Source organism: Salvelinus alpinus, chromosome 34 (assembly GCF_045679555.1).
Source record: "Salvelinus alpinus chromosome 34, SLU_Salpinus.1, whole genome shotgun sequence".
Lineage (NCBI taxonomy): Eukaryota > Metazoa > Chordata > Actinopteri > Salmoniformes > Salmonidae > Salvelinus > Salvelinus alpinus.
This window is the reverse complement of record NC_092119.1, coordinates 2027317-2055094: the sequence shown is the minus strand read 5'-3', so window position 1 is coordinate 2055094 and position 27778 is coordinate 2027317. Positions and strand designations below refer to the sequence as shown.

Genomic DNA, 27778 nt, shown 5'->3' with positions numbered 1-27778 from the left:
AGGCCACACCTGAGGCTGAGAAGGACCAGAGCCAAGCCTCAACCCAGCTCCAAGGTACTTTACTACAGTCAAGCCTCAACCCCCCCCCCCAGGTACTTTACTGCAGTCAAGCCTCAGCCCCCCCCCCCCCCCAGGTACTTTACTGCAGTCAAGCCTCAACCCCCCCCCCCCCCCCCCCCCCCTCCAAGTTATTAATTTACAATATCAACGTAATCATAATAACCTATGGTCTTTGAATCCTTGAATAATGGTTTCACATTTGGGGAAATGGCACTCTTGTTTTGACATTTTGTCAGGAAATGCATCTCTGTCTCAGGTTTTGCTGTGGTGCAGTGGTTTCACAGCCTTTCCTCTGCAGGGAACCAGGTTTTCCTGTGGTCAGCCTTCTCAATGGCAAGGCTGTGCTCACTGTGTCTGTACTTTGTCAAGGTTTTAAGGTTTCCGATCAGTAACAATAGTTTGTAGTGTCCGTTTAGTGGCCGATGGCACTGCATATGTTGTTTTGTGTTTCATAATAGGTCATGTTGTATTGTTTTGACTGTGTTGTAATTTGGTTTATTCTGATTGGATTTTCTTCCTCTCTCTCTGTGTCTCTGTCTCTGTTTCTCTCGCTCTCTCTCTGTTTCTCTCGCTCTCTCGCTCTCTCTGTTTCTCTCGCTCTCTCTCGCTCTCTCTGTTTCTCTCTGTTTCTCTCTGTTTCTCTCTGTTTCTCTCTGTTTCTCTCTGTTTCTCTCGCTCTCTCTCTCTCTCTCTCTCTCTCTCTCTCTCTCTCTCTCTCTCTCTCTCTCTCTCTCTCTCTCTCTCTCTCTGTTTCTCTCTCGTGTGTGTGTTTCTCTCTCTCTCCCCGTCTCTAGACTGTCCTCCCCTATTCCAGCTCTACCTGTCTGAGTGTCAGATCTACCTGGAGGCAGTACCTGCTATGTTCCGCCTGGAACTACTGGAGAACATCTTCTCCCTGCTCTTCCTGTCCAGCGCTGATTTTACCTTCCACAACCATCAGGGGGAGACGACGAGCACAGGCCAGACAGAACACTCCGAAGAGAAAGAAGGGAAGAGAAGAAAAGGACAACAGGAAGGGAAAAAGAGAGGAGACGGACGGGAGGAGAACGAAAGCTCAAGCAAAACCGAAGTAGGTGGAAGAGGAGAAGCGGATCAAAGCAAAATGACAAAAGAGAATCACCACCAACCCCTCAACTTCCCCTTCTCAGCGTCCCAACGGAGTCACCTTGATCTGGGCCACTTGACGGCAGGCTGCAGGGGCTTCCTAGTGGACCTCGGGGCCATGCAGGGGTTCCTGCGGCTGCTGAGAGAGAGTCTGGAGGGGGTGGTGGTAGTGGGTCAACGGTCGGGGCAGGAGGAGGGCAGGGCTCTGGCGGGGGAGGCAGAGGCGGCAGAGAGTCTGGGCTGCTCTGTGACGGCGGAGACTTTCGGGGCTCGCCTGCAGAGACTGTCCAAGAGGACAGCAGAAGCACAGTGGAGACTACAGATTATCGCTTCTAACCAGGACAGCGGCAACGGTGAGTTACAACCAGTAACACTAACCTCAACCTTAACCAGACCACTAGCAGAGCAGTGATGTTTATACCAGGCCGCTGTAGTGGGGAGGGAGGTAACAGCTAAGGGAGGAAGCTGGTTTTGGTCAGTGTGTGTGTGTGCTGAAGTGTGACAGTGTGAATTGTTGAGTGTAAATGAGCAGTGTATTCATAGTGTCTGTTGTCCACAACATTATCCCTATGCTATATCAGCACTCCTCTGAGATCGTCTGTGAATATGGACCAGTGAGTCTAATATATTTCCTAGGTCTAACTGTTACCTCTACTACCTCCCCAGTCTCTGACCCCCCCCCCCCCTCCCCCCACCCAGCTCCAAGTCTAACTGTTACCTCTACTACCTCCCCAGTCTCTGACCCCCCCCCCCCCCCCCCCCCCAGCTCCAGGTCTAACTGTTACCTCCACTACCTCCCCAGTCTCTGACCCCCCCCAGCTCCAGGTCTAACTGTTACCTCTACTACCTCCCCAGTCTCAGACCCCCCCACCCAGCTCCAGGTGTCTCCAGCAGTCAGTCCTGCCTCCTGTCTAAATGGAAGAACCAGCCGTACTGGGGTCAGGAGGAGGAAAAGGCCTAGACGACAACACTCTGATATACAACCCTCCACAGAGATACACAACGGAGAGGTCAGCAGCAGCCCCTCGGGTAAGCAGCCCCTCAGGTAAGCAGCCCCTCAGGTAAGCAGCCCCTCAGGTAAGCAGCTCCTCAGGTAAGCAGCCCCTCAGGTAAGCAGCCCCTCAGGTAAGCAGCCCCTCAGGTAAGCAGCCCCTCAGGTAAGCAGCCCCTCAGGTGAAGCAGCCCCTCAGGTGAAGCAGCCCCTCAGGTAAGCAGCTCCTCAGGTGAAGCAGCCCCTCAGGTGAAGCAGCCCCTCAGGTAAGCAGCCCCTCAGGTAAGCAGCTCCTCAGGTGAAGCAGCCCCTCGGGTAAGCAGCCCCTCGGGTAAGCAGCCCCTCGGGTAAGCAGCCCCTCGGGTAAGCAGCCCCTCGGGTAAGCAGCCCCTCGGGTAAGCAGCCCCTCGGGTAAGCAGCCCCTCAGGTGAAGCAGCCCCTCAGGTAAGCAGCCCCTCAGGTAAGCAGCCCCTCAGGTAAGCAGCCCCTCAGGTAAGCAGCCCCTCAGGTGACACAGGAAGCAACATATAAAGCCTATTTTCAGCTAAGTCGTTATGGTATTTCCTAATTAACATATCAAAATAGCCTTTTGATTCAGTAGCAATTATGTGCCAAATACCAGTAAACCCCTTTTTATATGATAACGTCCCACAGTAAAAAGGCTTCGCACTCAGTCTGTGTATGAGTAGTATACACTGAGTGTACAAAACATTAGGAACACCTGTTATTACCATGACAAGACTGACCAGGTGAAAGCTCTGGTCCCTTATTGATGTCACCTGTTAAATCCACTTCAGTGTAGATGAAGGGTAGGAGACATGTTCAGTAATATATATCTATTTTTGTTGCCTTGAGACAATTGAGACATGGATTGTGTCTGTGTGCCATTCAGAGGGTGACTGGGCAAGACAAAATATTGAAGTGTCTTTTGAACAGGGTTTGGTAGTAGGTGCCGGGAACCAGTTTGTGTTCAACCCAGCAGCGTTGCAGTTCTTTTCACGCTCAACAGTTTCCCGTGTAGATCAAGAATGGTCCACCACCCAAAGGACATCCAGCCAATTTGACACAATTGTGGGAAGCATTGGAGTCAACATGGGCCAGCATCCCTGTGGAACGCTTTCAACACCTTGTAGACTCCATCCCCTGATGAATTGAGGCTGTTCTGAGGACATTAGGAGGGGGCGCAACTCAATATTAGGAAGGTGTTCATAATGTTTAGTATACTCAGTGTCGTTCCTTCTAGAACTGTTGTTGTCCCCTGTTCCAGATGGAAGTGGAGGAGCCGGGCGGTCGGAGTGGGAGGTGTGCCCCTGTGGAAGTATGGGTAGCTGGGTAGTTCCAGCCATGCTGGCTCCACCTGAGTCCCTGCTCATGGCCTGCATCCGTCGGGGAAACTACATGGAGGCACACCAGGTTAGGACCAAGGGTTACAGGTTAGGACCAAGGGTTACAGGTTAGGACCAAGGGTTACAGGTTAGGACCAAGGGTTACAGGTTAGGACCAAGGGTTACAGGTTAGGACCAAGGGTTACAGGTTAGGACCAAGGGTTACAGGTTTGGACCAAGGGTTACAGGGTTACAGGTTAGGACCAAGGGTTACAGGTTAGGACCAAGGGTTACAGGTTAGGACCAAGGGTTACAGGTTAGGACCAAGGGTTACAGGTTAGGACCAAGGGTTACAGGTTAGGACCAAGGGTTACAGGTTTGCAGGTTTGCAGGTTAGGACCAAGGGTTACAGGTTACAGACTAGTACCAAGGGTTACAGGTTACAGGTTTGGACCAAGGGTTACAGGTTTGGACCAAGGGTTACAGGTTTGGACCAAGGGTTACAGATTAGGACCAAGGGTTACAGATTAGGACCAAGGGTTACAGGTTAGGACCAAGGGTTACAGGTTAGGACCAAGGGTTACAGGTTTGCAGGTTAGGACCAAGGGTTACAGGTTACAGATTAGTACCAAGGGTTACAGGTTAGGACCAAGGGTTACAGGTTTGAACCAAGGGTTACAGGTTAGGACCAAGGGTTACAGGTTAGGACCAAGGGTTACAGGTTAGGACCAAGGGTTACAGGTTGGGACCAAGGGTTACAGGTTGGGACCAAGGGTTACAGGTTGGGACCAAGGGTTACAGGTTAGGACCAAGGGTTACAGGTTAGGACCAAGGGTTACAGGTTAGGACCAAGGGTTACAGGTTAGGACCAAGGGTTACAGGTTAGGACCAAGGGTTACAGGTTAGGACCAAGGGTTACAGGTTACAGGTTAGGACCAAGGGTTACAGGGTTACAGGTTAGGACCAAGGGTTACAGGTTAGGACCAAGGGTTACAGGTTAGGACCAAGGGTTACAGCTGCTACCAATTCATTCACTCCCCCTTTCCTCTTGGCCCGATTCCTTCAATATTTGCAGATCTGTATGGCGTCTGCGATATTGGTGAAAGCTTTACAAAATACACCTCTTATACCTGTTTTAGACCCGTCAGATCTGCAGGTGTTGACGGGTCAGAGCCACGAGGTCTAGGGAGTGAGTTAGGATTGGCTGTTGGGTTGGGTAGCATTTAGTGTTGTGATATTGTGTGACGTGGTTTACGTCTCTGGTTGGTCCCATCCTGGTCCTCCTATCTGTCTGTCTAGGTGTCTCTGACCTTTTGACCTCTGTCTAGGTGTCTCTGACCTTTTGACCTCTGTCTAGGTGTCTCTGACCTTTTGACCTCTGTCTAGGTGTCTCTGATGTTTGGCCTGGAGGGGTCATGGTGCTTCGGGGAGCTGGTCTTCATGGAGCGTTACCGGGAAGTCCTGGAGGAGCTGGGTCGCGTGGAGCAGAAGATGGAGACCCACTCCTTATCTTCATCCTCCTCTTCCTCAGAGGGCCTGGTAGCGACGGCCGTGGCGCCCGCCCCGGGGCGTAGTCGGCTGGGAAGTAGTGGGCGCTCCACCCTGCAGGCCATCGGGAGTGCAGCTGCTGCAGGTACGTTTGACGTGTTTGTCATTTAGCAGACACTCTTCTCCAGAGAGACTTAACGGTCAGGGCAGCCAACTGAAGAGAAACAATCAAGTACGATTGAAGCAAAAACAATTCCACACGATCATAATAAAACGTTCCCAGAACCAGACGTTCCTGTGTATCTGTTGTCTCCCACATCACATCTCACCTGTCTAACACAAGACTGCTTGGTTCTCATTGATAGGACGGTTATTTAGGTGCTTTTACTTTGTGAAGGTCCTCTTTATCATGTGTGATAACTGTAACTCATTTATACTCTCTGTTAGGTAAGTCCTTCTACTCTATATAGATCTGTGTGTCTCTGTCAAGTGTGGGTTAGAGGCTGTCTGTAGAGTTGGGGTTAGAGGCTGTCTGTAGAGTTGGGGTTAGAGGCTGTCTGTAGAGTTGGGGTTAGAGGCTGTCTGTAGAGTTGGGGTTAGAGGCTGACTGTAGAGTTGGGATTAGAGGCTGACTGTCTGTAGAGTTGGGATTAGAGGCTGACTGTCTGTAGAGTTGGGGTTAGAGGCTGTCTGTAGAGTTGGGGTTAGAGGCTGACTGTCTGTAGAGTTGGGGTTAGAGGCTGACTGTCTGTAGAGTTGGGGTTAGAGGCTGACTGTCTGTAGAGTTGGGGTTAGAGGCTGACTGTCTGTAGAGTTGGGGTTAGAGGATGACTGTCTGTAGAGTTGGGGTTAGAGGCTGTCTGTCTGTAGAGTTGGGGTTAGAGGCTGTCTGTCTGTAGAGTTGGGGTTAGAGACTGACTGTAGAGTTGGGGTTAGAGGCTGTCTGTCTGTAGAGGTGGGGTTAGAGGCTGTCTTTCTGTAGAGGTGGGGTTTAGTGGCTATCTGTCTGTAGAGTTGGGGGTAGAGTCTGTCTGTAGAGTTGGGGGTAGAGTCTGTCTGTAGAGTTGGGGTTAGAGACTGACTGTAGAGTTGGGGTTAGAGGCTGGCTGTAGAGTTGGGATTAGAGGCTGTCTGTCTGTAGAGTTGGGGGTAGAGGCTGTCTGTAGAGGTGGGGGTAGAGGCTGTCTGTCTGTAGAGGTGGGGTTTAGTGGCTATCTGTCTGTAGAGTTGGGGGTAGAGGCTGTCTGTAGAGGTGGGGGTAGAGGCTGTCTGTCTAGAGGTGGGGGTAGAGGCTGTCTGTCTGTAGAGTTGGGGGTAGAGGCTGTCTGTAGAGGTGGGGGTAGAGGCTGTCTGTCTGTAGAGGTGGGGTTGAGTGGCTATCTGTCTGTAGAGTTGGGGGTAGAGGCTGTCTGTAGAGGTGGGGGTAGAGGCTGTCTGTCTAGAGGTGGGGGTAGAGGCTGTCTGTCTGTAGAGTTGGGGGTAGAGGCTGTCTGTAGAGGTGGGGGTAGAGGCTGTCTGTCTGTAGAGGTGGGGTTGAGTGGCTATCTGTCTGTAGAGTTGGGGGTAGAGGCTGTCTGTAGAGGTGGGGGTAGAGGCTGTCTGTCTGTAGAGGTGGGGGTAGAGGCTGTCTGTCTGTAGAGGTGGGGTTAGAGGCTGTCTGTCTGTAGAGTTGGGGTTAGAGACTGACTGTAGAGTTGGGGTTAGAGGCTGGCTGTAGAGTTGGGATTAGAGGCTGTCTGTCTGTAGAGTTGGGGGTAGAGGCTGACTGTAGAGTTGGGGTTAGAGGCTGACTGTAGAGTTGGGGTTAGAGGCTGACTGTAGAGTTGGGGTTAGAGGCTGACTGTAGAGTTGGGGTTAGAGGCTGACTGTAGAGGTGGGGGTAGAGGCTGTCTGTCTGTAGAGTTGGGATTAGAGGCTGACTGTAGAGGTGGGGTTAGAGACTGTCTGTCTGTAGAGTTGGGGTTAGAGGCTGACTGTCTGTAGAGGTGGGGTTAGAGGCTGACTGTCTGTCTGTAGAGGTGGGGTTAGAGGCTGACTGTCTGTCTGTAGAGTTGGGGTTAGAGGCTGACTGTCTGTAGAGTTGGGGTTAGAGGCTGACTGTCTGTAGAGTTGGGGTTAGAGGCTGACTGTCTGTAGAGTTGGGGTTAGAGGCTGACTGTCTGTAGAGTTGGGGTTAGAGGCTGTCTGTAGAGTTGGGGTTAGAGGCTGTCTAGAGTTGGGGTTAGAGGCTGTCTGTAGAGTTGGGGTTAGAGGCTGTCTGTAGAGTTGGGGTTAGAGGCTGTCTGTCTGTAGAGTTGGGGTTAGAGGCTGTCTGTCTGTAGAGTTGGGGTTAGAGGCTGTCTGTCTGTAGAGTTGGGATTAGAGGCTGTCTGTCTGTAGAGTTGGGATTAGAGGCTGGCTGTAGAGTTGGGATTAGAGGCTGTCTGTCTGTAGAGGTGGGGTTAGAGGCTGTCTGTCTGTAGAGGTGGGGTTTAGTGGCTATCTGTCTGTAGAGGTGGGGGTAGAGGCTGTCTGTCTGTGGAGGTGGGGGTAGAGGCTGTCTGTCTAGAGTTGGGGTTAGAGGCTGACTGTAGAGTTGGGGTTAGAGGCTGACTGTAGAGTTGGGGTTAGAGGCTGTCTGTCTAGAGTTGGGGTTAGAGGCTGTCTGTCTAGAGTTGGGGTTAGAGGCTGTCTGTCTGTAGAGGTGGGGTTAGTGGCTGTCTGTCTGTAGAGTTGGGGGTAGAGGCTGTCTGTAGAGGTGGGGGTAGAGGCTGTCTGTCTGTAGAGGTGGGGGTAGAGTCTGTCTGTCTGTAGAGGTGGGGTTAGAGGCTGTCTGTCTGTAGAGGTGGGGGTAGAGGCTGTCTGTCTGTAGAGGTGGGGTAGAGGCTGTCTGTCTGTAGAGTTGGGGTTAGAGGCTGTCTGTCTGTAGAGTTGGGGTTAGAGGCTTTCTGTAGAGTTGGGGTTAGAGGCTGACTGTAGAGTTGGGGTTAGAGGCTGTCTGTCTGTAGAGTTAGGGTTAGAGGCTGTCTGTCTGTAGAGTTGGGGTTAGAGGCTGTCTGTCTGTAGAGTTGGGATTAGAGGCTGACTGTCTGTAGAGTTGGGATTAGAGGCTGACTGTCTGTAGAGTTGGGATTAGAGGCTGACTGTCTGTAGAGTTGGGATTAGAGGCTGACTGTCTGTAGAGTTGGGATTAGAGGCTGACTGTCTGTAGAGTTGGGATTAGAGGCTGACTGTAGAGTTGGGATTAGAGGCTGACTGTCTGTAGAGTTGGGGTTAGAGGCTGACTGTCTGTAGAGTTGGGGTTAGAGGCTGACTGTCTGTAGAGTTGGGGTTAGAGGCTGACTGTCTGTAGAGGTGGGGTTAGAGGCTGTCTGTCTGTAGAGTTGAGGGTAGAGGCTGTCTGTCTGTAGAGTTGGTGGTAGAGGCTGACTGTCTGTAGAGTTGGGGGTAGAGGCTGACTGTCTATCTGTAGAGTTGGGGGTAGAGGCTGTCTATCTGTAGAGTTGGGGGTAGAGGCTGACTGTCTGTAGAGTTGGGGTTAGAGGCTGACTGTCTGTAGAGTTGGGGTTAGAGGCTGACTGTCTGTAGAGTTGGGGTTAGAGGCTGACTGTCTGTAGAGTTGGGGTTAGAGGCTGTCTGTAGAGTTGGGGTTAGAGGCTGTCTGTAGAGTTGGGGTTAGAGGCTGTCTGTAGAGTTGGGGTTAGAGGCTGTCTGTAGAGTTGGGGTTAGAGGCTGTCTGTCTGTAGAGTTGGGGTTAGAGGCTGTCTGTCTGTAGAGTTGGGGTTAGAGGCTGTCTGTCTGTAGAGTTGGGATTAGAGGCTGTCTGTCTGTAGAGTTGGGATTAGAGGCTGGCTGTAGAGTTGGGATTAGAGGCTGTCTGTCTGTAGAGTTGGGGTTAGAGGCTGTCTGTCTGTAGAGGTGGGGTTAGTGGCTGTCTGTCTGTAGAGTTGGGGGTAGAGGCTGTCTAGAGGTGGGGGTAGAGGCTGTCTGTCTGTAGAGGTGGGGGTAGAGTCTGTCTGTCTGTAGAGGTGGGGTTAGAGGCTGTCTGTCTGTAGAGGTGGGGGTAGAGGCTGTCTGTCTGTAGAGGTGGGGGTAGAGGCTGTCTGTCTGTAGAGTTGGGGTTAGAGGCTGTCTGTCTGTAGAGTTGGGGTTAGAGGCTGTCTGTCTGTAGAGTTGGGGTTAGAGGCTAACTGTAGAGTTGGGGTTAGAGGCTGTCTGTCTGTAGAGTTAGGGTTAGAGGCTGTCTGTCTGTAGAGTTGGGGTTAGAGGCTGTCTGTCTGTAGAGTTGGGATTAGAGGCTGACTGTCTGTAGAGTTGGGATTAGAGGCTGACTGTCTGTAGAGTTGGGATTAGAGGCTGACTGTCTGTAGAGTTGGGATTAGAGGCTGACTGTAGAGTTGGGATTAGAGGCTGACTGTCTGTAGAGTTGGGGTTAGAGGCTGACTGTCTGTAGAGTTGGGGTTAGAGGCTGACTGTCTGTAGAGTTGGGGTTAGAGGCTGACTGTCTGTAGAGTTGGGGTTAGAGGCTGACTGTCTGTAGAGGTGGGGTTAGAGGCTGACTGTCTGTCTGTAGAGGTGGGGTTAGAGGCTGACTGTCTGTAGAGGTGGGGTTAGAGGCTGTCTGTCTGTAGAGTTGGGATTAGAGGCTGACTGTCTGTAGAGTTGGGGTTAGAGGCTGACTGTCTGTAGAGTTGGGGTTAGAGGCTGACTGTCTGTAGAGTTGGGGTTAGAGGCTGACTGTCTGTAGAGTTGGGGTTAGAGGCTGGCTGTCTAGAGTTGGGGTTAGAGGCTGACTGTCTAGAGTTGGGGTTAGAGGCTGACTGTCTGTAGAGGTGGGGTTAGAGGCAGACTGTCTGTCTGTAGAGGTGGGGTTAGAGGCTGACTGTCTGTCTGTAGAGTTGGGGTTAGAGGCTGACTGTCTGTCTGTAGAGTTGGGGTTAGAGGCTGTCTGTAGAGTTGGGGTTAGAGGCTTGGGGTTAGAGGCTGTCTGTAGAGTTGGGGTTAGAGGCTGTCTGTAGAGTTGGGGTTAGAGGCTGTCTGTAGAGTTGGTTAGAGGCTGTCTGTAGAGTTGGTTAGAGGCTGTCTGTAGAGTTGGGGTTAGAGGCTGTCTGTAGAGTTGGGGTTAGAGGCTGTCTGTAGAGTTGGGATTAGAGGCTGTCTGTCTGTAGAGTTGGGATTAGAGGCTGTCTGTCTGTAGAGTTGGGATTAGAGGCTGTCTGTCTGTAGAGTTGGGATTAGAGGCTGTCTGTCTGTAGAGTTGGGATTAGAGGCTGGCTGTCTGTAGAGTTGGGATTAGAGGCTGTCTGTCTGTAGAGGTGGGCTTAGAGGCTGTCTGTCTGTAGAGGTGGGGGTAGAGGCTATCTGTCTGTAGAGGTGGGGGTAGAGGCTGTCTGTCTGTAGAGGTGGGGGTAGAGGCTGTCTGTCTGTAGAGGTGGGGGTAGAGGCTGACTGTCTGTAGAGTTGGGGTTAGAGGCTGTCTGTCTGTAGAGTTGGGGTTAGAGGCTGTCTGTCTGTAGAGTTGGGGTTAGAGGCTGTCTGTCTGTAGAGGTGGGGGTAGAGGCTGTCTGTCTGTAGAGGTGGGGGTAGAGGCTGACTGTCTGTAGAGTTGGGGTTAGAGGCTGTCTGTCTGTAGAGTTGGGGTTAGAGGCTGTCTGTGAGTTGGGGTTAGAGGCTGTCTGTCTGTAGAGGTGGGGGTAGAGGCTGTCTGTCTGTAGAGTTGGGGTTAGAGGATGTCTGTCTGTAGAGGTGGGGTTTAGTGGCTATCTGTCTGTAGAGTTGGGGTTAGAGGCTGACTGTAGAGTTGGGGTTAGAGGCTGTCTGTCTGTAGAGTTGGGGGTAGAGGCTGTCTGTCTGTAGAGGTGGGGGTAGAGGCTGTCTGTCTGTAGAGTTGGGGTTAGAGGCTGTCTGTCTGTAGAGTTGGGGTTAGAGGCTGTCTGTCTGTAGAGTTGAGGGTAGAGGCTGTCTGTCTGTAGAGTTGGTGGTAGAGGCTGACTGTCTGTAGAGTTGGGGGTAGAGGCTGACTGTCTATCTGTAGAGTTGGGGGTAGAGGCTGTCTGTCTGTAGAGTTGGGGTTAGAGGCTGTCTGTCTGTAGAGGTGGGGTTTAGTGGCTATCTGTCTAGAGTTGGGGGTAGAGGCTGTCTGTAGAGGTGGGGGTAGAGGCTGTCTGTCTGTAGAGTTGAGGGTAAAGGCTGTCTGTCTGTAGAGTTGGGGGTAGAGGCTGACTGTCTGTAGAGTTGGGGTTAGAGGCTGACTGTCTGTAGAGGTGGGGTTAGAGGCTGACTGTCTGTAGAGGTGGGGTTAGAGGCTGACTGTCTGTCTGTAGAGTTGGGGTTAGAGGCTGACTGTCTGTCTGTAGAGTTGGGGTTAGAGGCTGACTGTCTGTAGAGGTGTGGTTAGAGGCTGACTCCCTGTCTGTCTGTAGCGGTGGGGTTAGAGGCTGTCTGTAGAGGTGGGGTTAGACGCTGACTCCCTGTCTGTCTTTAGAGGTGAGGTTAGAGGATGTCTGTAGCGGTGGGGTTAGAGGCTGACTCCCTGTCTGTAGAGGTGAGGTTAGAGGCTGACTCCCTGTCTGTAGAGGTGGGGTTAGAGGCTTTCTGTAGCGGTGGGGTTAGAGGCTGACTCCCTGTCTGTAGAGTTAGGGTTAGAGACTGTCTGTAGCGGTGGGGTTAGAGGCTGACTCCCTGACTGTCTTTGGCGGTGGGGTTAGAGGCTGACTCCCTGTCTGTCTGTAGCGGTGGGGTTAGAGGCTGACTCCCTGTCTGTGTAGCGGTGAGGTTAGAGGCTGACTCCCTGTCTCTCGTTAGGCATGGCATTCTATTCCGTCTCTGATGTGGCAGACCGCCTCCTCTCCACCCCTGGTCGCCCCGTTCCGTCTCTGGAGGAGGGCTACTGGCTGGGCCGCTGTGTCCTGGACCCCCCAGGGACAGGCCTCCTGCACACCCTCCTGGAGGAGCTCAGCCCCCCTGCCATGGCTGCCTTCGACCTGGCCTGCTGTCACTGCCAGCTGTGGAAGACCTCTAGACAGCTACTGGACACGGCGGAGAGACGGCTACACAGCAGCCTGGAGGGAAGGGGTAGGTGGAGGGGGTGGGGTACGGTGGGGTGGGGTTGGGTAGGGTGGGGTACAGGATAGGGTAGAGTGGGATAGGATGGGTTGGGGTAGGATGGGGTGGGGAGTGGGGAGGGTGCAGTGGGGAGGGGTAGGGTAGAGTGGGGTACAGTGGGGCGGGTACAGTGGGGAGGGGTAGGGTAGAGTGGGGTACAGTGGGGAGGGGTAGGGTAGAGTGGGGTACAGTGGGGAGGGTGCAGTGGGGAGGGGTAGGGTAGGGTGGGGTACAGTGGGGAGGGTGCAGTGGGGAGGGGTAGGGTAGAGTGGGGAGGGGTAGGGTGGGGGAGGGGTAGGGTAGAGTGGGGAGGGGTAGGGTAGAGTGGGGGTACAGTGGGGAGGGTACAGTGGGGAGGGGTAGGGTGGAGTGGGGAGGGGTAGGGTAGAGTGGGGTACAGTGGGAGGGGTAGGGTAGAGTGGGGTACAGTGGGAGGGGTAGGGTAGAGTGGGGAGGGGTAGGGTAGAGTGGGGTACAGTGGGAGGGGTAGGGTAGAGTGGGGTACAGTGGGAGGGGTAGGGTAGAGTGAGGTACAATGGGAGGGGTAGGGTAGAGTGGGGTACAGTGGGAGGGGTAGGGTAGAGTGGGGTACAGTGGGAGGGGTAGGGTAGAGTGGGGTACAGTGGGAGGGGTAGGGTAGAGTGGGGAGGGGTAGGGTAGAGTGGGGTACAGTGGGAGGGGTAGGGTAGAGTGGGGTACAGTGGGAGGGGTAGGGTGGAGTGGGGTACAGTGGGAGGGGTAGGGTAGAGTGGGGAGGGGTAGGGTACAGTGGGGAAATTGGATGCTAAAAAAAGCTAACTTAATATGTAACATCAACAGACCTATGGCCAAATAAAATGTCCCTCCCCTTTTCTAACGTCCATCTCCCTAACCCTCCGTCCCCCTAGTCCCCTCCGTCCCACTTCCCCCTAGTCCCCCTCCGTTTCCCTAGTCTCCTCCGTCTCCCTAGTCCCGTCTGTCCCCTCCGTCCCCCTAGTCTCCTCCGTCCCCCTAGTCTCCTCCGTCCCCCTAGTCCCCTCCGTCCCACTTCCCCCTAGTCCCCCTCCGTTTCCCTAGTCTCCTCCGTCTCCCTAGTCCCGTCTGTCCCCCTAGTCCCCCTCCGTCCCCCTTTCCTCAAGAGACATAGTGGATCCCTTTCTAACCTTGTTATCTCTCCGTCCCTCAGGCCTGAGGGTGGAACCCAATGTGAAACACGCTGAGGGTATCCCCCTCCGTCCCCCTAATCCCCCTCCGTCTCCCTAGTCCCCCTCCGTCTCCCTAGTCCCCTCCGTCTCCCTAGTCCCCCTCCGTCTCCCTAGTCCCCCTCCGTCTCCCTAGTCCCCTCCGTCTCCCTAGTCCCCTCCGTCTCCCTAGTCCCCTCCGTCTCCCTAGTCCCCTCCGTCTCCCTAGTCCCCCTCCGTCTCCCTAGTCCCCTCCGTCTCCCTAGTCCCCTCCGTCTCCCTAGTCCCTCTCCGTCTCTCTCCGTCCCATCCGTCTCCCTAGTCCCCTCCGTCTCCCTAGTCCCCTCCGTCTCCCTAGTCCCCTCCGTCTCCCTAGTCCCCTCCGTCTCCCTAGTCCCTCTCCGTCTCCCTCCGTCCCCTCCGTCTCCCTCCGTCCCCTCCGTCTCCCTAGTCCCCTCCGTCTCCCTAGTCCCCTCCGTCTCCCTAGTCCCTCTCCGTCTCCCTCCGTCCCCTCCGTCTCCCTAGTCCCCTCCGTCTCCCTAGTCCCCTCCGTCTCCCTAGTCCCTCTCCGTCCCCTCCGTCTCCCTAGTCCCCTCCGTCTCCCTAGTCCCTCTCCGTCTCCCTAGTCCCCTCCGTCTCCCTAGTCCCCCTCCGTCTCCCTAGTCACCTCCGTCTCCCTAGTCCACCTCCGTCTCCCTAGTCCCCCTCCGTCTCCCTAGTCCCCCTCCGTCCCCCTAGTCCCCCTCCGTCTCCCTAGTCCCCCTCCGTCCTCACCGTCCCCCTCCGTCTCCCTAGTCCCCCTCCGTCTCCCTAGTCCCCCTCCGTCCCCCTCCGTCTCCCTAGTCCCCCTCCGTCTCCCTAGTCCCCTCCGTCTCCCTAGTCCCCCTCCGTCCCCCTTTCCTCAAGAGACATAGTGGATCCCTTTCTAACCTTGTTGTCTCTCCGTCCCTCAGGACTGAGGGTGGAACCCAATGTGAAACACGCTGAGGGCATCCGAGGGTTTCCTGCGGTGCTCCAACAGATGGGCAAGATCCTCAGTCACACAGCCAGTCATAGTGGCAACAACAAGGGCCCCGCCAAGACAGGTGAACACTACTGCATTAAAACAAGTCATACGTTTATTTGCCTTATATAATGAAAATACATTGGACATCTTAGCTAGCCAATCTCTCTCACAATGTAAAAACATGGGTGACCATGATCTGAATATGCACAGAGCCTGGGTACCAGTCTGTTAGTGCTGTCATTTCTCTCCATGTCAACCACTACATGGCATGGCACAGAGTACAAGGTGTGGGATGTTAGCCCTCTACGTGGAACAGAGTACAAGGTGTGGGATGTTAGCCCTCTACATGGCACAGAGGACAAATTGTGGGATGTTAGCCCTCTACGTGGAACAGAGTACAAGGAGGGGGATGTTAGCCCTCTACATGGAACAGAGTACAAGGAGTGGGATGTTAGCCCTCTACATGGAACAGAGTACAAGCTGTGGGATGTTAGCCCTCTACATGGCACAGAGGACAAGTTGTGGGATGTTAGCCCTCTACATGGCACAGAGGACAAGTTGTAGAATGTTAGCCCTCTACATGGCACATTTGGACACTGATAAACGCCTACATTTGTACATAGTACAGTAACAGGCTGTACATGACGTCAGTTTGGGTTTTGAGTGACAGACGTTCTGAACTTGAGCATCTCACGAGACAAGAAGTTGCCCCCCCCCCCCATCCCTCCTGCTAATTGGGCAACTTTTGCTGTTTCAATTTAGCCCTATCCATAAAGGCCAATTCCCAAGAGTGTAAAGGGTTAACACAAAACGGGTCTGGATTTTCAGACAGAAGAGTTGAGAGTTCATGTTCAGTGTCTCTCTCTATCTCCCTGCCTGCTGTGTTCATTCTAGAATCCATTGTGGAGGACCACGTTGTGGCCAGTCCTTTAGGCTGCTGCATACAGGAAGTGTTGCTGTGCTGCCACCCTGTGCTGAGTGAGGAGGGCATCGCTACCCGACTGAGCCTGGCACAGCACCTAGAGATCACCCTGCAGACCCTGTCCACCGCTACAGAAACCACAGGTATATATCACCTTGCTGCCCCGGGCCACCACTACAGAAACCACAGGTATATATCACCTTGCTGCCCCGGGCCACCACTACAGAAACCACAGGTATATATCACCTTGCTGCCCCGGGCCACCGCTACAAACATCACAGGTTAGTTACAGCCCTGGCTAGATTAGCACCACAGGTCCTGGCTAGGTTAGCACCACAGGTCCGTTACAGACCCTGGCTAGGTTAGCACCACAGGTCCTGGCTAGGTTAGCACCACAGGTCCGTTACAGACCCTGGCTAGGTTAGCACCACAGGTCCTGGCTAGGTTAGCACCACAGGTTCGTTACAGACTCTGGCTAGGTTAGCACCACAGGTCCTGGCTAGGTTAGCACCACAGGTCTGTCACAGACTCTGGCTAGGTTAGCACCACAGGTCCTGGCTAGGTTAGCACCACAGCTCCTGGCTAGGTTAGCACCACAGCTCCTGGCTAGGTTAGCACCACAGACCCTGGCTAGGTTAGCACCACAGACCCTGGCTAGGTTAGCACCACAGGTCCCAGCTAGGTTAGCACCACAGACCCTGGCTAGGTTAGCACCACAGGTCCGTTACAGACCCTGGCTAGGTTAGGGGCCTAGGGTTAGGGGCCTAGGGTTAGGGGCCTAGGGTTAGGGGGCTAGGGGCCTAGGGTTAGGGGGCTAGGGGCCTAGGGTTAGGGGCCTAGGGTTAGGGAGCTAGGGTTAGGGAGCTAGGGTTAGGGGCCTAGGGTTAGAGGGTTAGGGGGCTAGGGTTAGGGGGCTAGGGTTAGGGGGCTAGGGTTAGGGGCCTAGGGTTAGAGGGTTAGGGGGCTAGGGTTAGGGGGCTAGGGGCCTAGGGTTAGGGGGCTAGGGTTAGGGGCCTAGGGTTAGTGTATAACTAAGTGTATAATGTGTTGTGTCTCTGTAGTGGATAGTCCTGCTGCTGGTGCCCTCCTAACAGCCCTGGTAGAGCAGGCCAGTCTGAAGCCGTCGGAGTTGGAATCCCACCCGGTCCGTTCCTCCATGAAGCAGTTGCTGCGTTCCGTGGACCAGCTGTGTCCCACCGAGCCCCAGGGCGCCCCCTGCAGGCCAGACTACATGAGGAGCTTCGTAGACTACGTCAACACGCTGGCTTCAGTGTTAATACGCAGCCTGGGATGTGAAGGTGAGTGTGTTTACCTGGTGTGGGTCAGTTGGTAGAGCATGGCCCTTGTAACGTCATGGGTTTGATTCGCGCTTGGGGCCACCCATATGAAAGTGTGTGTGTGTGTGTGTGTGTGTGTGTGTGTGTGTGTGTGTGTGTGTGTGTGTGTGTGTGTGTGTGTGTGTGTGTGTGTGTGTGTGTGTGTGTGTGTGTGTGTGTGTGTAGCAAAAGGTACTCCATGCTGAAGCGCTAGCTTTTGAATGGCAGAGACTCTTAAGGGAGGACGGATCACGTGTAGTTGTGAAAGGATATACTTACTGTATGACTTCAGTTTGAAATGGACATAAAGCAAAAAAGCTAACTTAATATGTAACATCAACAGACCTATGGCCAAATAAAAATGTCCCTCCCCTTTTCTAACATCTCCTAACCCTCTGTCCCCCTAGTCTCCCTCCGTCTGCTTCCGCCTCCCTCCGTCCCCCTCCGTCTCCCTCCGTTTCCCTCTGTCCCCCTCCGTCCCCCTCCGTCCCGAGGTCCCGGGTCGGAGCCAGGGTATGTGCCCGAATTGGGAGGAAGTGGTATTCGCTAAGCAAGGAGCAGCGGCAGGAAGCCTTGCAGTTACGAGCATTGGTGCCAGTAACTGAAAGGTTGTCGGTTCGAATCCCCGAGACGACTAGGTGAAAAAAATCTGACGATGTGCCCTTGAGCAATGCACTTAACTCAAATTGCTCTTGTAACAGTTTTAAAAAAAAAATAATCTCGGGCATCTTTGCACATGCGATAAAACAGCAGAATAGAAACAGAATTGTATTTTACTCTACTGTCTGTTTCTCCTCTGTTTCTCCTCCGTTTCTCCTCCGTTTCTCCTCCGTTTCTCCTCCGTTTCTCCTCCGTTTCTCTTCCGTTTCTCCTCTGTTTCTCCTCCGTTTCTCCTCCGTTTCTCCTCTGTTTCGCCTCCGTTTCGCCTCCGTTTCTCTTCTGTTTCTCTTCTGTTTCTCCTCTGTTTCTCCTCTGTTTCTCCTCTGTTTCTCTTCTGTTTCAACAACAAAACAATAACAAAGGCACTGGGGCGAACAGTGCTGTTTCCCTTATTGTGAATGTGACCTTTTTAAATACAATATACACTGAATAATGTACACATTTCTAATATTGAGTTGCACACCGTTTTGCTCTCAGAACAGCCTCAATTCGTCGGGTTATGGACTCTACAAGGTGTTGAAAGCGTTCCACAGGGATGCTGGTCCATGTTGACTCCAATGCTTCCCACCGTTGTGTCAAGTTGGCTGGATGTCCTTTGGGTGGTGGACCGTTCTTGATACACACAGGAAACTGTTGAGTGTGAAAAACCCAGCAGCGTTGCAGTTCTTGACACACTGGTTCCTGGCACCTACTACCAAACCCCGTTCAAAAGACACTTTAATCTTTTGTCTTCCCCATTCACCCTCTGAATGGCACACAGACACAATCCATGTCTCAATTTTCTCAAGGCTTAAAAATCCTTCTTTAACCACCTGACTCCTCCCCTTCATCTACACGGATTGAAATGGATTTAACAAGTGACATCAATAAGGGATCATAGCTTTCATCTAGATTAACCTGGTCAGTCTGTCATGGAAAGAGCAGGTGTTCTTAATGTTTTGTACTCTCGGTGTGTATTCAATCTCTGCGTCTCTTCTCAGACCAAAGCAGTGAGGTGAAGTTGGGCAACCCTCTCCTGGTACTCCTCCAGGCCCCATCTCAGCTCCTCTCTCACCTGCTGTTTGATAGACAGGTGTCTCCTGACAGGTAGATACACACCCACCTCTACTCGTCATGGGAACCCTGGTTTAGAGGCAGTAGCACAAGTATATTTCATGCCCTTTCATTCACTGAATTCAAACGATTTCAGCACAATGAGTTTGTGTTTCTTGTTGTAATAGGAACGAGTGCATTTCATTCTACATCCTACTGTTATATTTTGTGTGTGCCATTCCACTAACATCCTGTCCCTCCCCCTGTTACCCCCTCTCTCTGTCTCTCTCTGTCTCTCTCTGTCTCTCTCTCTCTGTCTCTCTCTGTCTCTCTCTGTCTCTCTCTGTCTCTCTCTGTCTCTCTCTCTGTCTCTCTCTCTCTCTCTCTGTCTCTGTCTCTCTCTGTCTCTCTCTGTCTCTCTCTCTGTCTCTCTGTCTCTCTCTCTGTCTCTCTCTCTGTCTCTCTCTCTGTCTCTCTCTGTCTCTCTCTCTGTCTCTCTCTCTGTCTCTCTCTCTGTCTCTCTCTCTGTCTCTCTCTCTATCTCTCTCTGTCTCTCTCTCTCTCTCTCTCTCTCTCTCTCTCTCTCTGTCTCTCTCTGTCTCTCTCTGTCTCTCTGTCTCTCTCTCTGTCTCTCTCTCTGTCTCTCTCTCTGTCTCTCTCTGTCTCTCTCTCTGTCTCTCTCTCTGTCTCTCTCTCTGTCTCTCTCTCTGTCTCTCTCTCTGTCTCTCTCTCTGTCTCTCTCTCTGTCTCTCTCTCTGTCTCTCTCTCTGTCTCTCTCTCTGTCTCTCTCTCTGTCTCTCTCTCTCTCTCTCTCTCTCTCTCTCTCTCTCTCTCTCTCTAGAGTTTTGTCTCTGTTGCAGCAGGAGGGTCTGCGTCTGAGTGTCCAGCAGGTGATCGTGCAGCGCTGCTGTGAGGCTCTGCCTTTGTGGGACTGGTGCCCCGAACCAGAGAGGGAACCTAGCCCCAGGAGAGAGGCTGGTACCGGGGGAGAGGCTGGTTCTGGGGGAGATCCTTGTTCCGGGGGAGAGGGTGGGCAGGGGCAAGGACAGACCGGACCAGGGGAAGGGGTGTTTAGGACTGCCAGCCTGGCAGCTCTGCTACAACTACAGACCCAGGAACACATGTCAATGCTGGGCATCACTGAGCCTCAGTCCTATTCCCCCAGCTCTGAATCTGAAGGCTCGCCCTCGATGGAGGACCTCCGAGCAACTACACCTCCCATCCTCATCTTGTCCTCTTCTCTTTCACCTTCACGACCAACTTCCTCTTCCTCCTCTTTTCTCCTCACACCATCAGCCCTGTCCTTCCTCAAAGCCCGCTCCCCTCTCCTGGCCACCCTTGCGTGTCTAAGTGTCAGTCCAAGAGGTGCTGCCCGGGTACAGCCGTCCGGTTGGCTGGTGTTCCGGGGCGGGGGGCGTAAAGAGTGCGTGCTGGACGGGGAGCAGATCTCCAGGGAGGGGGAAAACCTGCTTAGAGACTTCCCCATCCTGAGGGCCTACCTGGGGGCCATGGTTCAGCCTGTCCTGGGTACTTCGCTGGGGGCTGGGGAGGATGGAGCCGGTGGTGGAGGTAAGATTGTTTTGTGTTTTAAGGTATTGTGTATATACAGTGGTGTAAAAAAGTATTTAGTCAGCCACTAAACAAAGGGTTTATAACAAAGTATTGAGAAACTTTTGTTATTGACCAAATACTTATTTTCCACCATAATTTGCAAATAAATTCATTAAAAATCCTACAATGTGATTTTCTGGAATTTATTTTTCTCATTTTGTCTGTCATAGTTGAAGTGTACCTATGATGAAAATTACAGGCCTCTCATCTTTTTAAGTGGGAGAACTTGCACAATTGGTGGCTGACTAAATACCTTTTTGCCCCACTGTACATATGTATTGTGTAATTTGATGTGTGTATGTAGATATGTACAGTGTAATTATTGTTTATTGATGTCTTCATGCAGGGCTCATCCGCGATAGAGATCCTATTCTCCGCATGACTCCCTGCTTAAAGTGAACTTGACAGCGTTTTAACTACTTTGCAGATATGCAACAGACAATCATTAATATCAGTCAAAAATATCAAATTCCAAGTTTATTCTTTATAAGAGGTTTTAAAAATAGGTTATATTTTGACTCCACATTCCATGATGTACACTAAGGCGCTGTTGGCAGAATAGATGGATGCAGTTCAATGCATGTACGTTAGCCAGCGGCTGGCTAGCAGAACGTTAGCCAGCGGCTGGCTAGCAGAACGTTAGCCAGCGGCTGGCTAGCAGAACGTTAGCCAGCGGCTGGCTAGCAGAACGTTAGCCAGCGGCTAGCACTTTTGAGACCAGGCTAGTAGAACATTAGCCAGACTAGCTCGACAGCACAGATTTTGGACCCCTGGATATAGAGAATGTCACCCGGGCTAGTAGTAATTCCAGTCTACTAGCCTAACTGACCAGTGCCCCAAATCGTTCAGATCAAATCAAATGTATTTATAAAGCCCTTTTTAAAACCCGCAGATGTCACCAAATGCTTATACAGAAACCCAGACTAAAATCCGAAACAGCAAGCAATGCCGATGTAGAAGCACGGTGGCTAGGAAAAACTCCCTAGAAAGGCTGGAACCTAGGAAGAAACTTAGAGAAGAACCAGGCTCTGAGGGGTGGCCAGTCCTCTTCTGGCTGTGCCGGATGGAGATTATAAGAGTACATGGCCATTAAGGCTAGATTGTTCTTCAAGATGTTCATAGATGACCAGCAGGGTCAAATTTATAATCACAGTGGTTGTAGAGGGTGTAACAGGTCAGCACCTCAGGATTAAATGTCAGTTGGCTTTTCATAGTCCAAGCATTCAGAAGTTGAGACGGCAAGTGTGGGGAAGAGCGAGAGACAGACAGCCAGAGCGAGAGACAGACAGCCAGAGCGAGAGACAGACAGCCAGAGCGAGAGACAGACAGCCAGAGCGAGAGACAGACAGCCAGAGCGAGAGACAGACAGCCAGAGCGAGAGACAGACAGACAGAGCGAGAGACAGACAGACAGACAGAGCGAGAGACAGACAGACAGACAGAGCGAGAGACAGAGCATATTAGAGGGAGCATACTTAAGTTCACACAGGATACCAGACAGACAGGAGAAGGAGAATTTCACCAAATAGGATAGACAGTCCCTAGCCCCCCCGTGCATAGATGCTGGGGGGGTCGGGACACTGTGGCCCTGACCGACGATACCCCCAGACAGGGCCAACCAGGCAGGATATAACCCCACCCACTTTACCAAAGCACAGATCCAGTTGGTGGGACCAACAGCAATAAGGCATCAGTAATAATGGTGGAAATGTGCTTTAACATTCACAGCAACTACCACGTTTTCTCTCTCTCTCTCTCTCTGTGTGTGTAGATGGTGGAGGTCTTGGGGCAGCCCTCTGTGGTAAACCCCTGGTGGTTTTGCTCCTGTCGGGCCCTCAGGGGACATCTGCCCAGGCTGTGGCTATGGAAGCCTTCCAGCAGGCCCTGGCCTCTCGGGACCTGTGCAGGGCTCTGAGCCTGCTAGAGCTGTATGGACAGGGCTGCAGCCAGGAGAGGGGGCTCCGAGACAGGCTACTGGCCTGGGCTGCTCTGGAGGGTGAGTACTGGGTTCATTACTCTGTGTGGACGTTTCCCTTGGGTACAGATCTAGGATCAGCTTCCACTCGTGGGGAAAATGCTAAATTGACACCATAGACTGTGTCCCAAATGGAACCCTATATAGTGCACTCCTTTAGACCCTATTCCCTATATAGTGCACTCCTTTAGACCCTATATAGTGCACTCCTTTAGACCCTATTCCCTATATAGTGCACTCCTTTAGACCCTATATAGTGCACTCCTTTAGAACCTATATAGTGCACTCCTTTAGACCCTATATAGTGCACTCCTTTAGACCCTATATAGTGCTCTCCTTTAGGTATGTTGACTGAGAACACATTCTCATTTACAGCAACAACCTGGGGAATAGTTACAGGGGAGAGGGGGATGAATGAGTCAATTGTAAGCTGGGGATGATTATGTGACCGTGATGGTATGAGGACCAGATTGGGACTTTAGCCAGGACACCGGGGTTAACACCCCTACTCTTACGATAAGTACCATGGGATCTTTAGGGACCACAGAGAGTCAGGACACCAGGGTTAACACCCTACTCTTAAGATAAGTACCATGGGATCTTTAGTGACCACAGAGAGTCAGGACACCAGGGTTAACACCCTACTCTTACGATAAGTACCATGGGATCTTTAGTGACCACAGAGAGTCAGGACACCAGGGTTAACACCCTACTCTTAAGATAAGTACCATGGGATCTTTAGTGACCACAGAGAGTCAGGACACCAGGGTTAACACCCTACTCTTAAGATAAGTACCATGGGATCTTTAGTGACCACAGAGAGTCAAGACACTCGTTTAACGTCCCATCTGAAAGACAGCACCCTACACAGGGTAATGTCCCTAATCACTGCCCTGGGGCATTGGGATATTTTTTAGACCAGAGGAAAGAGTGCCTCCTACTGGCCCTCCAACACCACTTCCAGGAGCATCTGGTCTCCCATCCAGGGACCGACCAGGACCAACCCTGCTTAGCTTCAGAGGCAAGCCAGCAGTGGGGTACAGGGTGGTATATGCAGTGCACTACTTTAGACCAGGGCCTATAGGGCTCTGTTATCTAGTGCACTACTTTAGACCAGGGCCCATAGTGCTCTGTTATCAAGTGCACTACTTTAGACCAGGACCCATTGTGCTCTGTTATCTAGTGCACTACTTTAGACCAGGGCCCATTGTGCTCTGTTATCTAGTGCACTACTTTAGACCAGGGCCCATAGGGCTCTGTTATCTAGTGCACTACTTTAGACCAGTTCCCATAGTGCTCTGTTATCTAGTGCACTACTTTAGACCAGGGCCCATAGGGCTCTGTTATGTACTGTAGTGCACTACTTTAGGCCAGGGCCCATAGTGCTCTGTTATCTAGTGCACTACTTTAGACCAGGCCCCATAGGGCTCTGTTATCTAGTGCACTACTTTAGACCAGGGCCCATAGGGCTCTGTTATCTAGTGCACTACTTTAGACCAGGGCCCATAGTGCTCTGTTATCTAGTGCACTACTTTAGACCAGGGCCCATAGTGCTCTGTTATCTAGTGCACTACTTTAGACCAGGGCCCATAGTGCTCTGTTATCTAGTGCACTACTTTAGACCAGGGCCCATAGTGCTCTGTTATCTAGTGCACTACTTTAGACCAGGGCCCATAGTGCTCTGTTATCTAGTGCACTACTTTAGACCAGGGCCCATAGTGCTCTGTTATCTAGTGCACTACTTTAGACCAGGGCCCATAGGGCTCTGTTATGTACTGTAGTGCACTACTTTAGGCCAGGGCCCATAGTGCTCTGTTATCTAGTGCACTACTTTAGACCAGGGCCCATAGTGCTCTGTTATCTAGTGCACTACTTTAGACCAGGGCCCATAGGGCTCTGTTATGTACTGTAGTGCACTACTTTAGGCCAGGGCCCATAGTGCTCTGTTATCTAGTGCACTACTTTAGACCAGGGCCCATAGGGCTCTGTTATCTAGTGCACTACTTTAGACCAGGGCCCATAGTGCTCTGTTATCTAGTGCACTACTTTAGACCAGGGCCCATAATGCTCTGTTATCTAGTGCACTACTTTAGACCAGGGCCCATAGTGCTCTGTTATCTAGTGCACTACTTTAGACCAGGGCCCATAGTGCTCTGTTATCTAGTGCACTACTTTAGACCAGGGCCCATAGTGCTCTGTTATCTAGTGCACTACTTTAGACCAGGGCCCATAGTGTTCTGTTATCTAGTGCACTACTTTAGACCAGGGCCCATAGTGCTCTGTTATCTAGTGCACTACTTTAGACCAGGACCCATAGTGCTCTGTTATCTAGTGCACTACTTTAGACCAGGGCCCATAGGGCTCTGTTATCTAGTGCACTATACAATTAATAGGTTGCCATTTGGGATGTTACCTTGGCTCTGCTTGAACAAAGTCACACTGTTTATGTTGTGTCTGTTTGGTGATTTTTAGGTAGCCTAGTGGTTAGTGGTTAGAGTGTAGAGACGGCAGGTCGCCTAGTGGTTAGAGTGTAGAGACGGCAGGTCGCCTAGTGGTTAGAGTGTAGAGGAGGCAGGTAGCCTAGTGGTTAGAGTGTAGAGACGGCAGGTCGCCTAGTGGTTAGAGTGTAGAGACGGCAGGTCGCCTAGTGGTTAGAGTGTAGAGACGGCAGGTCGCCTAGTGGTTAGAGTGTAGAGACGGCAGGTCGCCTAGTGGTTAGAGTGTAGAGACGGCAGGTCGCCTAGTGGTTAGAGTGTAGAGACGGCAGGTCGCCTAGTGGTTAGAGTGTAGAGACGGCAGGTCGCCTAGTGGTTAGAGTGTAGAGACGGCAGGTCGCCTAGTGGTTAGAGTGTAGAGACGGCAGGTCGCCTAGTGGTTAGAGTGTAGAGACGGCAGGTCGCCTAGTGGTTAGAGTGTAGAGACGGCAGGTCGCCTAGTGGTTAGAGCGTTGGGTCAGTAACCGAAAGGTTGCTGGATCGAATCCCCGAGGCGACAAGGTAAAAATATGTCGTTCTGCCCCTGAACAAGGCAGTTAACTCACTGTTCCCCCGGTAGGCCGTTATTGTAAATAAAACATTTGTTCTTATCTGACTTGCCTCGTTAAATAAAGGTACAATTAAAAAAAAAAAAATATCTACTGTGTTACATTTACATTTAAGTCATTTAGCAGACGCTCTTATCCAGAGCGACTTACAAATTGGTGCATTCACCTTATGATATCCAGTGGAACAGCCACTTTACAATAGTGCATCTAAATCTTTTAGGGGGGGGGGGTTAGAAGGATTACTTTATCCTATCCTAGGTATTCCTTAAAGAGGTGGGGTTTCAGGTGTCTCCGGAAGGTGGTGATTGACTCCGCTGTCCTGGCGTCGTGAGGGAGTTTGTTCCACCATTGGGGTGCCAGAGCAGCGAACAGTTTTGACTGGGCTGAGCGGGAACTGTACTTCTTCAGAGGTAGGGAGGCGAGCAGGCCAGAGGTGGATGAACGCAGTGCCCTTGTTTGGGTGTAGGGCCTGATCAGAGCCTGAAGGTACGGAGGTGCCGTTCCCCTCACAGCTCCGTAGGCAAGCACCATGGTCTTGTAGCGGATGCGAGCTTCAACTGGAAGCCAGTGGAGAGAGCGGAGGAGCGGGGTGACGTGAGAGAACTTGGGAAGGTTGAACACCAGACGGGCTGCGGCGTTCTGGATGAGTTGTAGGGGTTTAATGGCACAGGCAGGGAGCCCAGCCAACAGCGAGTTGCAGTAATCCAGACGGGAGATGACAAGTGCCTGGATTAGGACCTGCGCCGCTTCCTGTGTGAGGCAGGGTCGTACTCTGCGGATGTTGTAGAGCAGGAACCTACAGGAACGGGCCAACGCCTTGATGTTAGTTGAGAACGACAGGGTGTTGTCCAGGATCACGCCAAGGTTCTTAGCGCTCTGGGAGGAGGACACAATGGAGTTGTCAACCGTGATGGCGAGATCATGGAACGGGCAGTCCTTCCCCGGGAGGAAGAGCAGCTCCGTCTTGCTGAGGTTCAGCTTGAGGTGGTGATCCGTCATCCACACTGATATGTCTGCCAGACATGCAGAGATGCGATTCGCCACCTGGTTATCAGAAGGGGGAAAGGAGAAGATTAATTGTGTGTCGTCTGCATAGCAATGATAGGAGAGACCATGTGAGGTTATGACAGAGCCAAGTGACTTGGTGTATAGCGAGAATAGGAGAGGGCCTAGAACAGAGCCCTGGGGGACACCAGTGGTGAGAGCACGTGGTGAGGAGACAGATTCTCGCCACGCCACCTGGTACAATCCAAGCGTGGGCCGCGCCGGAGATGCCCAACTCGGAGAGGGTGGAGAGGAGGATCTGATGGTTCACAGTATCAAAGGCAGCCGATAGGTCTAGAAGGATGAGAGCAGAGGAGAGAGAGTTAGCTTTAGCAGTGCGGAGCGCCTCCGTGATACAGAGAAGAGCAGTCTCAGTTGAATGACTAATCTTGAAACCTGACTGATTTGGATCAAGAAGGTCATTCTGAGAGAGATAGCAGGAGAGCTGGCCAAGGACGGCACGTTCAAGAGTTTTGGAGAGAAAAGAAAGAAGGGATACTGGTCTGTAGTTGATGACATCGGAGGGATCGAGTGTAGGTTTTTTCAGAAGGGGTGCAACTCTCGCTCTCTTGAAGACGGAAGGGACGTAGCCAGCGGTCAAGGATGAGTTGATGAGCGAGGTGAGGTAAGGGAGAAGGTCTCCGGAAATGGTCTGGAGAAGAGAGGAGGGGATAGGGTCAAGCGGGCAGGTTGTTGGGCGGCCGGCCGTCACAAGACGCGAGATTTCATCTGGGGAGAGAGGGGAGAAAGAGGTCAAAGCACAGGTTAGGGCAGTGTGAGCAGAACCAGCGGTGTCGTTTGACTTAGCAAACGAGGATCGGATGTTGTCAACCTTCTTTTCAAAATGGTTGACGAAGTCATCCGCAGAGAGGGAGGAGGGGGGGGGAGGAGGATTCAGGAGGGAGGAGAAGGTGGCAAAGAGCTTCCTAGGGTTAGAGGCAGATGCTTGGAATTTTGAGTGGTAGAAAGTGGCTTTAGCAGCAGAGACAGAAGAGGAAAATGTAGAGAGGAGGGAGTGAAAGGATGCCAGGTCCGCAGGGAGGCGAGTTCTCCTCCATTTCCGCTCGGCTGCCCGGAGCCCTGTTCTGTGAGCTCGCAATGAGTCGTCGAGCCACGGAGCAGGAGGGGAGGACCGAGCCGGCCTGGAGGATAGGGGATATAGAGAGTCAAAGGATGCAGAAAGGGAGGAGAGGAGGGTTGAGGAGGCAGAATCAGGAGATGGGTTGGAGAAGGTTTGAGCAGAGGGAAGAGATGATAGGATGGAAGAGGAGAGAGTAGCGGGGGAGAGAGAGCGAAGGTTTGGACGGCGCGATACCATCCGAGTAGGGGCAGAGTGGGAAGTGTTGGATGAGAGCGAGAGGGAAAAGGATACAAGGTAGTGGTCGGAGACTTGGAGGGGAGTTGCAATGAGATTAGTGGAAGAACAGCATCTAGTAAAGATGAGGTCAAGCGTATTGCCTGCCTTGTGAGTAGGGGGGAAGGTGAGAGGGTGAGGTCAAAAGAGGAGAGGAGTGGAAAGAGGGAGGCAGAGAGGAATGAGTCAAAGGTAGACGTGGGGAGGTTAAAGTCACCCAGAACTGTGAGAGGTGAGCCATCCTCAGGGAAGGAACTTATCAAGGCGTCAAGCTCATTGATGAACTCTCCAAGGGAACCTGGAGGGCGATAAATGATAAGGATGTTAAGCTTGAAAGGGCTGGTAACTGTGACAGCATGGAATTCAAAGGAGGCGATAGACAGATGGGTCAGGGGAGAAAGAGAGAATGTCCACTTGGGAGAGATGAGGATCCCAGTGCCACCACCCCGCTGACCAGAAGCTCTCGGGGTGTGCGAGAACACGTGGGCAGACGAGGAGAGAGCAGTAGGAGTAGCAGTGTTATCTGTGGTAATCCATGTTTCCGTCAGTGCCAAGAAGTCGAGGGACTGGAGGGAAGCATAGGCTGAGATGAACTCTGCCTTGTT

The 27778-nt window shown here is 52.4% G+C and overlaps 1 protein-coding gene across 3 annotated transcripts in view; it reads left to right on the top strand.

Moving 5' to 3' along the window:
- Positions 1-27778, top strand: part of zfyve26 (zinc finger, FYVE domain containing 26) — a 104338-nt gene that overhangs the window by 27254 nt on the left and 49306 nt on the right. For all 3 annotated transcript variants that reach the window (XM_071382505.1, XM_071382504.1, XM_071382506.1), the window contains exons 10-21: positions 1-54; positions 855-1517; positions 2020-2193; positions 3423-3568; positions 4867-5113; positions 11752-12021; positions 14165-14296; positions 15112-15282; positions 16201-16437; positions 18096-18201; positions 18989-19716; positions 21529-21753. The exon at positions 1-54 is cut by the window's left edge and continues 186 nt beyond it. In XM_071382505.1, the coding sequence (XP_071238606.1) occupies positions 1-54; positions 855-1517; positions 2020-2193; positions 3423-3568; positions 4867-5113; positions 11752-12021; positions 14165-14296; positions 15112-15282; positions 16201-16437; positions 18096-18201; positions 18989-19716; positions 21529-21753 (3153 nt within the window). The remainder of the gene's footprint in view (positions 55-854; positions 1518-2019; positions 2194-3422; positions 3569-4866; positions 5114-11751; positions 12022-14164; positions 14297-15111; positions 15283-16200; positions 16438-18095; positions 18202-18988; positions 19717-21528; positions 21754-27778) is intronic.